Genomic DNA, 14,586 nt, shown 5'->3' with positions numbered 1-14,586 from the left:
AAGACATATAGGGGCACCTGGGTGGCTCAGTGGGTTAAAGCCTCTGCCTTCAGCTCAGGTCATGATCTCAGGGTCCTGGGATCGAGCTCCATATCCGGTTCTCTGCTCATCGGGGAGCCTGCTTGCCCCCCCATCTCTCTGCCTGCTTCTCTGCCTACTTGTGATCTCTGTCTGTAAATAAATAAATAAAATCTTTAAAAAAAAAAAAAGACATATATACCCATGTTTACTGCAGAATTATTTAAAATAGCCAAGATATGGAAGGAAGCAACTGAAGTATCCATAAATAGATGAATGGACAAAAAAAGATGTGGTACATATACATATGCAGGAATATTACTCACCCATATAAAGGAATGAAATCTTGCCATTTGCAGCAACACAGGTGGACCTAAAGGGCATTATGTTAAGTGAAATAAGTCAGAGAATCATTTGTTGAAATGTCAGTCCTTTCTCCATTGAGTTGCTTTTGTTCCTTTGTCAGAGATAACTGACTCTACATGTGTGAGACTATTTCTGGGCTCCCTATTCTGCTCCGCTGATCTATGTGTAAATTCTTTCAACAATGTCATACTGTTTGGATTACTGCTGCCTGAATTCAGGTAGTGTGAATACTTCAATTTTGCTCCCCATTAGTACTGTGTTGGTTATTCTCGCTTTTGCCTTTCCATAAATACTTTAGAATCATGTTTGTCAATACTTATAAAAACGTTAATATGGGGGATGGGGGTGCCTGGGTGGCTCAGTTGGTTAATCAGGTCACGATCCCAGGGTCCTGGGATCAAGCCCCACATCGAGCTCCCTGCTCAGTGGGGAACCTGCTCTCCCTCTGCCCCTCTCCCTGGTCATGCTTTCTCTCTCTCTCTCTCTCTCAAATAAATAAATAAAATCTTAAAAATAATTAATGGGATTCTAATTAGAATTACATTCAGAGTTAGGAAAAATTAACATCTTAACAATACTGTATTCTAATCTATAAGCACTGAATCTCTATCCATTTCTCCATGTCTTATTTGATTCTATCATCAGAGTTTTGTGGGTTTTCACATATATATCTTGCACATATTTTGTTAGATTTATACCTAAGTATTTCATATGTTTTCCTAGTGGTATTTTATTTTATTTTTTTTTAATTAATTTTTTATTTTTTATAAACATATATTTTTATCCCCAGGGGTACAGGTCTGTGAATCACCAGGTTTACACACTTCACAGCACTCACCAAAGCACATACCCTCCCCAATGTCCATAATCCCACCCCCTTCTCCCAAACCCCCTCCCCCCAGCAACCCTCAGTTTGTTTTGTGAGATTAAGAGTCACTTATGGTTTGTCTCCCTCCCAATCCCATCTTGTTTCATTTATTCTTCTCCTACCCACTTAAGCCCCCATGTTGCATCACCACTTCCTCATATCAGGGAGATCATATGATGGTTGTCTTTCTCTGCTTGACTTATTTCGCTAAGCAATGTCCACAATAGCCAAACTATGGAAAGAACCTAGATGTCCATCAACAGATGAATGGATCAAGAAGATGTGGTATATATACACAATGGAATACTATGCAGCCATCAAAAGAAATGAAATCTTGCCATTTGCGACAATATTTTATTTTATTTTTAAAGACATTTATTTGAGGGGATGAGGGGGAACAGAGGGAGAAGGAGAGAATCTCAAGTACACTCCCCACTGAGCACAGACCCTGATGATCATGACCTGAACCGAAACCAAGAATCCTAACTTAACCGACTGAGCCATCCAGGTGCACCTCCTGGTAGTGTTTCAAATTATATTTTTCTTTTAATTTGAAATCCAATTGTCTAAGATTGTATGGAGGGAAAGAACTCATTTACTTATACTTACACTCGTTGGTTCCAGAAGTGGTTTGGGTTTTGTTTTGGGGTTTGTTTGTTTTTTTTAATCAGTTCTTTGGAATTTTCTACACAGACACTTGTATCATCTGTGAGTAGACATAGTATTGATTTTTCCTTTCCAATTAGTATATCCTATATTTCCTTTCTTGTTACACTAAGTAAGGCTTCTAGTAAAAAAAAAAAAAAAAAAAAAAAAAAAAGTAAGCCTTCTAGTACAATGTTGAATAAGACTGACAAGAAAGTACATCCTTACTTGGTTTCCTGTCTTATGGGGAAGGTATTCAGTTTATCACCATTAAGTATAATGTTATCTGTAGATATGTTTATAGACTTCTCTGTCAGGCTGGGGGAGTTTCTCTTTACTCCTACTTCCCTGGGAGTTTTACCATGAGTTAGTGTTTAGTTTTTTAAAGTGCTGTTTCTGCAATAATTAGTAAAATAATTAGTAAAAAATTTATATTTTTTAGCCTTTTGATGTGGTAAATTACCATGATCAATTTTCAGATACTGAGCCAGCTTTGCACACCTGGAATAAATCCCACGCACACATGGTATACACTTCTTTTTAATATTGGGGGACTCTATTTGCTAATATGTTCCTTGAGGCTTTTTGCATCTATGTTCATGAACTTGCCCTGTAGCTTTCCTTTTTGGGATTCTTCTTTCCAGCTTTATTGAGGTAGGATAGACCAAAAAAATTATATCTGTTTAGCAGTGGAAGAAGTGATGCCAACACGGTGGTGGCCTAAGTGGTTTCTCTTTTCTCTCAACTGATCAGACTGATCTGTAACTGAACAAAATTGCCTCTACACAGCACACGAAGGAATCCAGCACACAGATAGATAGCCCATCTGTGCATCTCACTATAAAGGGAGGCTCTGGGTAAGGGCTGTGGATCCAAAGGAGTCCACAAGTCTGCCCTGCCCCATTCCTGGAGACCCCGTGGTGGGATGGGTGGGGGGTGGGGGGGAGAGAAAGAACACCAAACCCCTGGTGAGTACAAAACTGGGCATACACCCGTGGTCAAAAGAGAATTTACAGAACTCTGGCCTTCCTGAAGAGAGATTCCAGCACATCATGGGAGCAGGATCCAGGTGAGTTTGGAAGAAAGGGATGAACTCGCAGAAGTACCCCCTTTCCCAGAGTGACCCTGAAAGGGCTAAACTTTTGGCAGCACCAGCTGGCAACTTCTCCAGCAGCGGGGTGGGAAGCAGCTTCTCCCATGCAGGAGGTGGAAAGCAAAAGCCTGGTGCACCTGTTGTCTGGGTTAGGGCCAGAGAAACCCGTTTCTCTCCAGCAGCACCCAGATTTCTGAGGTGGGTTCTCCATGAGTGGAGGGAGTGAACAGAAAGGAAAGGAAGCAGATAAGAATATCAAAGAGCATTAAAGAAATGCACTCCGAGCTGTGTGCTTCAGGACTTTAGCAGGAACTCTATGACAGACCTCTGGGAGCACCCCAGAACCCCACAGAGCCTCAGGTGCTAAGCCACATCTCCCACCACTCTGGTACCAGCTCCCTGGACACCCTCCCACGTGTATCCTGGAGAACCAGCTCCCACAGAAGAAACCACAAATTTGATCTAGGGTGCCACCTTCTGAAACATGAAAGAAAGGTTTCTAATTGCCAGTCTGTTCAATTGTAAGAAAGTAAACATGAATTTTTTTTTTTTGCTCCTCTCAAAATTGATATTTACTCAACATATAACAGTATATTAGTTTCACGTGCACAACATAATGCTTCAGTATTTGTACATGTGACAAATGATCACTATAATCAACCTAGTTAACGTCCATCACCACACAGTCACAAACTTTTTTTCTTGTGATGGAACTTTCAAGATCTACTCTCTTAGCAACTTTCAAATATACAGTGTGATTGACTATACTCACCACGTTATACATTACATCTCAGTGATTTCTGTATTTTATAAGTGCGAGTTTGCACCTTTCACCGCCTTTACCCATGTCACTCACACCCCAGCCTCCAGCAACCACAAATCTGTTCTCTGTATCTGTGAGCTCAGTAGGTGGGGTTTTTTAAATTCTACATATAACTGGGATGTTACAGTATTTATTTTTCTGTATCTGATTTATTTCACTTAGCATAATGCTTTCAGGGTTCATCCATGTTCTTACAAATGGCAAGATTTCCTTCTTTTTTATGGTGAAAAAATATTCTATTGAATATGTGTGTGTATACATATACATTATATATATTATATGTAAATATTTTATATCATGATGAGTTTATATATGTGTATATATATGTATACACACCACATTTTCTTTATTCATTTATCCACCAATGAACCCTTGTCACTTCCATGTCTTGGTTATTGTAAATAATGCTGCAATATATGTGAGGGTGCAGATATCTTTTTGAGTTGGTATTTTTCTTTCCTTGGAGTAAATACCCACACAGTGGAATTTCTGGATTATATGGTAGTTGTATTTTTAAATTCTTGAGGAACCTCCACACTGTTTTTCACAGTGGCTGCACCAATCTACATTTCCACCAACAGTGCACAAGGGCTCCCTTTTCTCCACATCCTCACCAACATTTGTTATCTCTTGCCTTCTTGGTGACAGCCTTTCTAGCAGGTTTGAAGTGATAATTTGTATTTGTATTTGATTTTGTATTTCCCTGATGATGAGTGATGTTAAGCATCTTTTTGTGTCTCTGTTGGCCATCTGGATGTGTTCTTTGGAAAAATGTCCATTCATTTCCTCTGCCCACTTTTAATCAGTTGGGTTTTTGCTACTGAATTATATAAATTCAACAACTCATACATACTTTGGATATTAACTTTTTGTCGAAATTCCAGATATTTTCTCTCATTCCATATGTTACATGTTCATTGTGTTGATGTTTTCCTTTGTAGTTCCACTTGTTTATTTTTGCTTTTGTGGCTTTTGCTTTTGGTGTCAAATCTAGAAAATCATTGCCAACACTAATGTCAAGGAGTTTACCTGCTGTTTTCTTCAAGGAATTTTATGGTTTCATGTCTTATATTCAAGTCTTTAATCCACTTTGATTTAGTTTTTGCATATGGTATAAGATAGTAATTCAGTTTCATTCATTTTCATGTGGCTGGCCAGTTATCCCAACACCATTTATTGAAGAGACTGTCTTTTCCACCATTGTATATTCTTGGCTCCTCTATCACGAATTAACTGACCATATATGTGGGGGAGGTTTCTGGGCTGTCAATTCTCCTTCACTCATCAATGTCTCTGTTTTCATGGAAATGCCATACTGTTTTGATCACTATAGCTTTGTTCAAGTTTGAAATCAGAGAGTGTGATGCTTCTACCTTTATTATTTCTCAAGGTTTTTTTGGCTATTCAGGGTCTTTTCTGGTTCCATACATATTTTAGGATTTTTTTTTCCAATGGTGAAAAACACCATTGGAATTTTGATAGAGATTGCATTAAATCTGTAGATTACTTTAATAAATTCTTAACTAAGGAAAATGTCTGTTACTTCAAATGTAAACTGGGTAAAAACATGCAAATTATGAAGTTAAATCACTATCTTAAACCACTCACAAAAATTAATTCAAAATGGATTGAAGACTTAAACATATGACGTGATACTGTAAAACTCCTAGAAGGAAAAGGGAAGAAGCTCCTCTACATTGGCCTTGGCAATGATTTTCTAAATATGTCACCAAAAGCACAAACAACAAAAGAAAGACACTAACGGCTGTGGCTATATCAGTCATAAAAGCTTCTGCACAACAAAAGAAGCAGTTCGCAAAAGGAAAAGGCAACCTGCAGAATGATAGAATGTTTTGCAAGCCATATATCAGAAAAGGGGTTGATATCCAAAATATATAAAGAAATACAACTCAATAACAACAAAAACAACAATCCAATTGAGAAATGAGGAGAGGAACTAGACTCTTTTGAAAGAAAACGTCCAAATGGCTAACAAGTTCATGAGAAGATGCCCCAAATCATTAACTGTCAGGGAAATGCAAATCAAAACCACAATGAGATACCACCTCATACCCGTTAGATCAGTTACCATCAAGAAGACAAGAGATAACAAGTGCTGGTGAGAATGTGGAGAAAAGGGAGCTCTGTACACTACTGGTATGAACGTAAATTTGTTCAGCCTCTATGGAAAACAATAAGGAGGTATCTCAAAAAACTAAAAATAGATCTACTGCGTGATCCAGCAATTCCATTTCTGGGTATATACCAAAAAGAAATGAAAACAGGATCAAAACTCCTCAGAGTGTAGGGATAGAGGGTACATACCTTAATATCATCAAAGCCATCAATGAAAAACCCACAGTGAATATCATTCTCAATGGGGAAAAACTGAGAGCTTTTCTCCTAAGGTCAGGAACACGTCAGGGATGTCCATTATCACCAACTGCTATTCAACATAGTACTAGAAGTCCTAGCCTCAGCAATCAGACAACAAAAAGAAATAAAAGGCATCTGAATCGGCAAAGAAGTCAAACTCTCACTCTTTGCAATGATATGATACTTTAAATGGAAAACCCAAATACTCCACTCCAAAACTGCTAGAACTCATACAGGAACTCAGTAAAGTGTCAGGATATAAAATCAATGCACAGAAATCAGTTGCATTTCTAAACACCAATAACAAGACAGAAGAAAGAGAAATTGAGGAGTCGATCCCATTTACAATTGCAACCAAAATTATAAGATACCTAGAAATAAACCTAACCAAAGAGGCAAAGGATCTATACTCAGAAAACTGTAAAGCACTCATGAAAGAAATTGAGGAAGACAAAAAGAAATAGAAAAATGTTCCATGCTCATGGATTGGAAGAATAAATATTGTGAAAATGTCTATGCTCCCTAGAGGAACCCACACATTTAATGCAATCTCTATCAAAATACCATCAACTTTTTTCAAAGAAATGGAAAAAATAATCCTAAGATTTATATGGAACCAGAAAAGACCCTGAATATCCAGAGGAATATTGAAAAAGAAAGCCACCAGGCTGGTAGTTGGTATGATGGAGGGCACGTGTTGCATGGAGCACTGGGTGTGGTACATAAACAATGAATTTTGGAACACTGAGAAAAAATAAAATTAAATAAAATTTTAAAAAAAAGGAAAGAAAAAGAAAAAGAAAACCATAGTTGGCAGCATCACAATTCCAGACTTCAAGTTCCATTAAAAAGCTGTAATCATTAAGACAGTATGGTACTGGCACAAAATCAGACACATAGACCAATGGAACAGACTAGAGAACCCAGAAATAGACCCTCAACTCTGGTCAACTCATCTTTGACAAAGAAGGAAAGAATGTCCAATCAAAAAAAGACAGTCTCTTCAACAAATGTTGTTGAGAAAATAGGACAGAGCTGCATGCAGAAGAATAAAACTGGACCATTTCCTCCCACCACACACAAAAATAGACTCAAAGTGGATGAAAGACCTCAATGTGAGACATTGATCCATCCAGATCCTTGAAGAGAACACAGGCAGGAAACTCTTCGACCTCAGCCACAGCAACTTCTTCCTTGAAACACTGCCAAAGGCAAGAGAAGCAAGGGCAAAAATGAACTACTGGAACTTCATCAAGATCAAAAGCTTTTGCACAGCAAAGGAAACAGTCAACAAAATCAAAAGACAACTGACAGAATGGGAGAAGGTCATTGCAGATGACCTATCAGATAAAGGGCTAGTAACCAAAATCTAGAAAGCACTTATCAAATTCAATACTCAAAGAACAAATAGTCCAATCAAGAAATGGGGAGAGGACATGAATAGACATTTCTGCCAAGAAGACATCCAAATGGCCAACAGACGTGAAGAAGTGCTCAACATCACTGGACATTAGGGAAACACAGATCAAAACCACAGCAACATACCACCTCACACGAGTTAGAATAGCTAAAACTAACAAGTCAGGGAACAACAGGTATTGGCAAGGATATGGAGAAAGAGGAACCCTCTTACACTGTCTGTGGGAATTCAAGCTGGTGCAGCCACTCTAGAAAACAGCATGGAGATTCCCCGAAAAGTTGAAAGTAGAGCTACCCTACCACCCAGCAATCGCACTACTGGGTATCTACCCTCAAGATACAAATGTAGTGATCTGAAGGGGCATGTGCACCTGAATGTTTATAGCAGCAAAGTCCACAATAGCCAAACTATGGAAAGAGCCTAGATGTCCATCAACAGATGAATGGATAAAGATGTGATAGTGGAATACTATGCAGCTATCAAAAAACAAAGTCCGGCCATTTGCAACAATGTGGATAGAACTAGAAGGTATTATGCTAAGTGAAATAAGTCAATCAGAGAAAGACAATTATCGTATGATCTCTGATATAAGGAATTTGAGAGGCAGGGCAGGGTGTAATGGGGGAAAGGAGGGAAAAAAGAAACAAGATGGAACTGGGGAGAGAGACAAACCATAAGAGACTCTTAATCTCAGGAAACAAACTGAGAGTTGCTGGGGTGTGGGAAGTGATAGGGTGGCTGGATGATGGACATTGGGGAGGGTATGTGCTATGGTGAATACTGTGAATTGCATAAGACTGATGATTCACAGACCTGTACCCCTGAAACAATTAATACATTATATGTTAAAAAAATTAAAAAGAAATGAAAACAGAATGTCAAAGAGATATATGCACTCCCATGTTTATTGTGGCATTATTCACAGTAGCCAAGACATGGGAACAACCTTTATCTGATGAATGGACAAAGATGTGGTAAATATATACATTGAGATATTATTCACCCATGAGAAAGAAGGATATCTTGTCATTTGCAACAACATAGATGGATCTAGAGGGTATAACATTAAGTGAAATAAGTCCATAAAAAAAAAAGACAAATACCATACAATGAAAGGCAAATACTCATATGTGGAATTTAAGAAACACAACAAACAAAGAAAAAAAGAAACAAAAAGACTCTTAAATATAGAGAACACACAAGTGGTTGCCAGAGGGGAGATGAGAGACGGGTGCAATAAGTGATGGGGATTAGGAGGACACTTATCACGATGATCTGGGGATCAGATTTTAGGAATCTATCGTTAAAAAAGAAGTTGAAAACTCAGAGAACTTTATGACAAAGATGTTCTTAGCAGGCTTATTTATATTATTAACATAGGGAAAAGCTATATTGAAAATATTACTATAGAATATTATGCAAATATTAGAAATTATAATCATTTTAAATTTTTAATGATATATTATATTATATTACATTTATCATATATAGTAAAAGCTAAGATTTCAAGATCTTGTACATATTTTCATATCAATATATACACATGGAACAAAGAATAGAGGGCATTACACCAAAAAAGGTATCAGTATTTTTCATCTGATTAGAGTGACTCTTTATATTTTTGTTATTTTCCAGTTGTCTTACATGGTCTTATTCCACACCTTATATTAAAAACGACCCCTAAAAATAATTGATTTGGAAAAGAAAGTGGGCTGTACACTTAGGAAACAAGTAAAATTAAGCCATGAACTTGTAAAGAAACAATCAAAGCCATAGAAAAATTCTTGGAAAAGCCAGCTTGATGAAAATCACTACTGTAAAACTGTGCAATGAAATACAATGTATATGTAGAAATGTATTGTAGAGATCTACATATATGTAGAAATGATCAATGCCAGCAATGTGTTACTGAGTAAGAGAAATAGGTTACAGAATCTTAGGTGCAGTATATCAGTAATATGTATACATATATACACAAGAGAGAGAAATATGGCAAATAAGTTATTTCTCTCAGAGAGGATGTATCAACTGGTGACCACACTGGAAAGGAGCTATGGTTAGAGAGCATGTCACAGAGGAGACCAGATTAGAAGTGGGTTTGGAAAGAGGAACAGGTGTTTCCACAAGCTGATGGAGGTTATCCCAAGGCAGAGCAGGGATGTGAAGAGCGTGGCATGGTCTGGTGAGGCGTTAATGGCCTGGTGTGTCTGACACTTGGGCCTCTTGGAAGGTGACATGGGAACTGTTGCTATAAAGAAGGTCAGGAATAAGGTCATCAAAGGTCTTGAATGCCCCGCTAAGGAAGGAATCACTGAAGAACATGGCCTGATACTAAGATTGGGGGTGTCCCCCATCCTCAGCATCTCCCCAGCCACGCCCCACCTCTCAGAAACCACAGAAGTCTTTGCCCAATATGAGTGATTAGCCTCCGGCTACTCAAATATTATTCTATAAAATATGAAACATGTAATTGATTTACATTCTTCTATAACAATGACATGTGATGGTAGGATATAAGTTGTGGTAGAAATAACTGTGAAGCCTAAGAATCCCTGATTCTAAGAATGTCCTTTAGCCAAAACGAGGTGCATAAAGGAATAAGGGTTTGTATGTGATTGCCCAGATATCACAAGATGTCTCAGAAATTGCAAAACTCTGTGAGGAATAGTTGAGCAAATTCCCAGGATAGAGCACTGTTGTTACTGATGCATTTCTAATAATTAGGCTATTATTTAAAGGGAAAAAAAATTCATGCCGTCTCAGGTTATTTGCAGATGGTAGTTGGCCCAGGCAGACATGACAAAGCTCTCTGAGGTTATTTGACTAATAGAAAATATAACTCCTACAAACCCCCTGATAAATTTATTCCATAAATTAAAGTTACTGAGTTTTTCCTACTGTTTCAGTTGACCCACACCATGCACCAATTTCACTACACTTTCACTGATAGTAAGAGATGCCAAAAATGCTGTTCTTCTGCCAAGGTTATTTCTGCTTTGGGAAAAATATGTAAGACACCTGCTCCCGGATTTGCTTGGTCTTAATCCCATAAATGATGGGATTCAGCATAGGTGGAACCAGAATGCAGACATTAGCCAATAAGATGTGGATATGAGGTGGAATGTGGCGCCCAAACCGCTGAATAAGACTTGTGGAGATCGCAGGCCCATAAAAGAGGATGATGATGCAGACATGGGAGCCACACGTGTTGAGAGTTTTGTTGCGAGCGTCTCGGGAAGGCATGTGGAAGACAGCACGGAGAACCAGCACATAAGAAACAAATATTAATAGGACATCTAAGACCACTGTCGATATGATGACAAAAAGTCCATACCAGATGTTCACTCGAATGTCATTACAAGCATATTTGGCCAAACCAATGTGTTCACAATAGGTGTGTGGAATAATGTTATTTTGGCAGAAAATCAATCTTTTCAAAAGAAATATTATGGGGAACATTGTACCATAACTTCTCAGGAAGATGATCACACCGACTTTCCCAATCAGAGCACGTGTAAAAATAGAGGTATACCTCAGGGGGTAGCATATGGCAATGTAGCGGTCAAACGCCATCATCAGCAAGATCCCTGACTCAGAGATGAAGGTAGAAGAGTAGAAAAAAACCTGACTGATGCATTGATCCAGGGAGATCTCCCCAGCATGGAACCAGAAGATGGCCAAGGCCTGGGGTACTATGCAAGTGGAGAGCACGAGGTCTGCTCCAGCCAGCATGTAGAGGAAGAAGTACATGGGTTCATGGAGGCTGCTCTTTATGATAATAATAAAGATGAGCAGGCTGTTCCCAAGCAGGGCAATGACATAGGAAATGATGAAGGGGATCGAAATCCATATGTGCTGGTCTTCAAGGCCAGGGATGCCCAACAGGTAGAAGACTCTGTGGCTAACAGCAGTGTGGTTTAAAGAAATCATGCCTGGGGAGATCTTTCAGAACCTCACCTCTTATGCCCACAGACAGGCGAAAACACAGATTTTCTTGTAATATTCTTCGTGAAGACACTAGGAGACTTGGGCATATCTTAAACTCTGCCTTCATGGAACATGCAAATAATAAAACACATACAATGGTGAATAGAATATATTCCCTGCCCTCAAGGAGTGACACTCTAATTAAAGGATACATGTTTCCAATAACCAAAACTATTGTTGTATGTTCTTTCCCTACAAGCAGGTGGTTATGAATGTAAGAAGGAGACAGGGCGGTGGGGCCAGAGAGGCTGAAGGCAATTACAAGATGATACTTGAATTTGAGATTGAGTTATTTAACATAAGGTAAAGAAGGAAAAGGGGGAATCACCATGAAAAAGGTTTGCGTTCTTGAAACATTTCCAGCCCAGGGCAGCTGATGCACAGAAAACACTGAAAGGGGACAGGGGAGGGGCTGCACAGGCAGATTTTTCCTGATGGTGAAGAGCCTTAATCTCAACTTCATACTTAGACTCTATCCCTCCTTTACACAGGGGGCAGCCAGTAGATGTCTTGAAGCCAGTAGTTTAGAACAATTACACTACTTTAGAAGGTTACTTGTGGACATTTATTGGAATAGTAATTGGCTGAAGAGACAGGATTCTAAATGGCTAGTGGTATTCTAGGAATAGAATATTATACAATCACAGAGAAATTAATACAGTGTTTGTTATACATCTATTTATGCCAGAGATTATAGTAAACACTTTGTAGTCCTTCATGTTTTTTTGTATTTAGATACTGAAGATCCACTCCAGGAATTGGGTATTTTTCCCATTTCACACTAAGAGTAAATGACACCCAGTGAATGTGAATCGCCAAATGTCACAAACCAAGTATGGATAGAAATGAGATTTGAAATTTCAGAATCTATCACATAATTTGCCTACCCATAAGGAAAGTCATGAGTCCATATACCCCAATGTTTATAGCACCAATGTCCACAAAGGCCAAACTATGGAAAGAGCTGGGGTGCTCTTCAACAGACAAATGGATAAAGAAGAACAGTCCATATACACAATGGAATATTACTCAGCCATCAGAAAGGATAAATACCCACCAGTTTCTATCAACATGGATGGAACTGGAGGGGATTATGTTAAGGGAAGTAAGTCAAGCAAAGAAAGACAATTATCATATTGTTTCACTCATATGTTGAACATAAGGAATAACATGGAAGATACTAGGAGAAGGACAGGAAAGTGAAGGGGGGAAATTGGAGGAGGATATGAAGCATAGAGACTATGGACTCTGAGAAACAAACTGAGGGTTTTGGAGGGGAGGTGGGTGGGGGGTTGGGTGAGCCTGGTGGTAGGTATTAAGGAGGGCACAGATTGCATGGAGCACTGGGTGTTATATGCAAACAATGAATCTTGGAACACCACATTAAAAACTCATGATATATGGTGACTAACACAATAAAAAAAATTGTGAAAGAAAGAAAGAAAGTCATAAGCCCTTTAAGAAAGAATATTGACAGGGCCTGTGACCCCAAGGTGAGGGAGGAATTCCTTGGGTTCGCACCTTAGGAAACTAAAAACTACTGAAATTGGAAAGGAGAAAGCTCATTCTTGCTGGGCATGCAACAGCATCAAATTGTTGAAGGTAGAAATTTTATCATATGTTTGCCAGTAAACTTTCATTCATTAGTCCTTTGGCAAGTATATTTTGAGCATGAAACTATTTTTCAAGCACCATAGCAAAAACTGGTGATATGAAAAACTGAGACCCTCCCACAAACCTAGGGGCTTATGATTTGAGATGAATCAAATTTATACAGGTAGCTTTGGAGAACTGGGGACAAATGTTTATTCCCTTTGAGGAAGAATATCCCAAAATACCTATCTCAGTAGCTGAGTTATAGCTTACCCTCATTAACATCGTATCTTCCACCCTCTGACTCCCCCTCTTGGTGCCTCTGCTTTTTTTTCTTTCTGGGGAGGAAAATCAGCTCCAGGTGATGGGAGAAACAGTTCTACGGTTAGGTACTCAAGGGAGTCCAGCTGGCCTTGAAGGAGGGCACTGTCTCTAGAAAGCATGTAGCAGCTCTATGGAAGGCAAAGGCCAGCAAAGACACAGGCCGGGGCTTGAGGTGAGGGAAGATCATAGAAGCTGCTGAAGCCAGATGGTTGCAGGAAGGGAGAAGCAGGAATATCTTTATTAATTCAGCCGAAGACCAAAACTAGGGAGCTCAGGGAATGGAGAGCTCCCGGTTCAATTGGTCTTCTGTTGGAATGACCTTGTTCTAACACATGTTCATCCTCCACGTCCCCTCTCAGACATTGCTCCCTTGCACTTTCTTCTCACATCTGCCCAAGAGAGCCTGGCTGTCTCCTCAAAGCCCTTCCTCCCACACCCTGCTTTCTAAAGCCCAGCGCAGGCCCCCATCCTTTCCCAGGGCTCTTCTCATATTTGCCAAGGTGTGTCTGCAGTCTCAGTCAGTATCTTTCTGTTATCTCATACCCACCCTAATTTTTAGGGTACCTGTTACTTTTTGGATGGCATCTCTTTGTCTACTAACTGTCAGTAACATCAGAGAGCCCATGTACTCCCACCTGCCTTCCCAGAACTCCCGCTCCCCATTGGCCATGACCAACCAGATTGGTGTCTCCGGTTTTCCATTCTTCATCCACATATATCAATAGCCTCCAAGACTCCTGTCACCTCTGGCCTGTCTGGGACGCAACACCAGCCCAGTCCTTACCTTGATCCAGGAGCATTTCTACTCCCAGACAGACATGCACTCAACAGCCTTAGATTGAGTCTTCAGGAACGGACATGAGGACAGCAATTGGGCTGTTTATGCTCTGTCATGAGAGCCCTTGAGGGAGCACTGCACCAGGGCCCCAGGGACAGATCCTCTCCACCAGCCTCATCCTCATCCCAGGTGGGCTGGGTCTCTAAGACCATTGCCCATCCCCCTTCACCTCTTCCTGCTCCATTTCTCTCATTTCTCTACAGATGCTTTGATACAGAAGCTTTCTACCACCTAA

General features: G+C 39.5%; 1 protein-coding gene across 1 annotated transcript; it reads right to left on the bottom strand.

Moving 5' to 3' along the window:
- Window positions 1-10,594: 10,594 nt before the first annotated feature.
- LOC116598180 (olfactory receptor 52B4-like) lies at window positions 10,595-11,539 on the bottom strand. The gene has a single exon (XM_032356546.1). It carries the CDS (start codon window positions 11,537-11,539, stop codon window positions 10,595-10,597), a length of 945 nt encoding a protein of 314 aa, XP_032212437.1.
- Window positions 11,540-14,586: the final 3,047 nt, after the last annotated feature.

This window comes from Mustela erminea, chromosome 9, assembly GCF_009829155.1.
Source record: "Mustela erminea isolate mMusErm1 chromosome 9, mMusErm1.Pri, whole genome shotgun sequence".
Taxonomy (NCBI): domain Eukaryota; kingdom Metazoa; phylum Chordata; class Mammalia; order Carnivora; family Mustelidae; genus Mustela; species Mustela erminea.
This window is presented reverse-complemented; position numbering and strand designations above follow the sequence as displayed.

Coding starts and splice junctions, on each gene's coding strand:
- LOC116598180 (XM_032356546.1), bottom strand. CDS start 11,539: ATGATTTCTTTAAACCACACTGCTGTTAGCCACAGAGTCTTCTACCTG.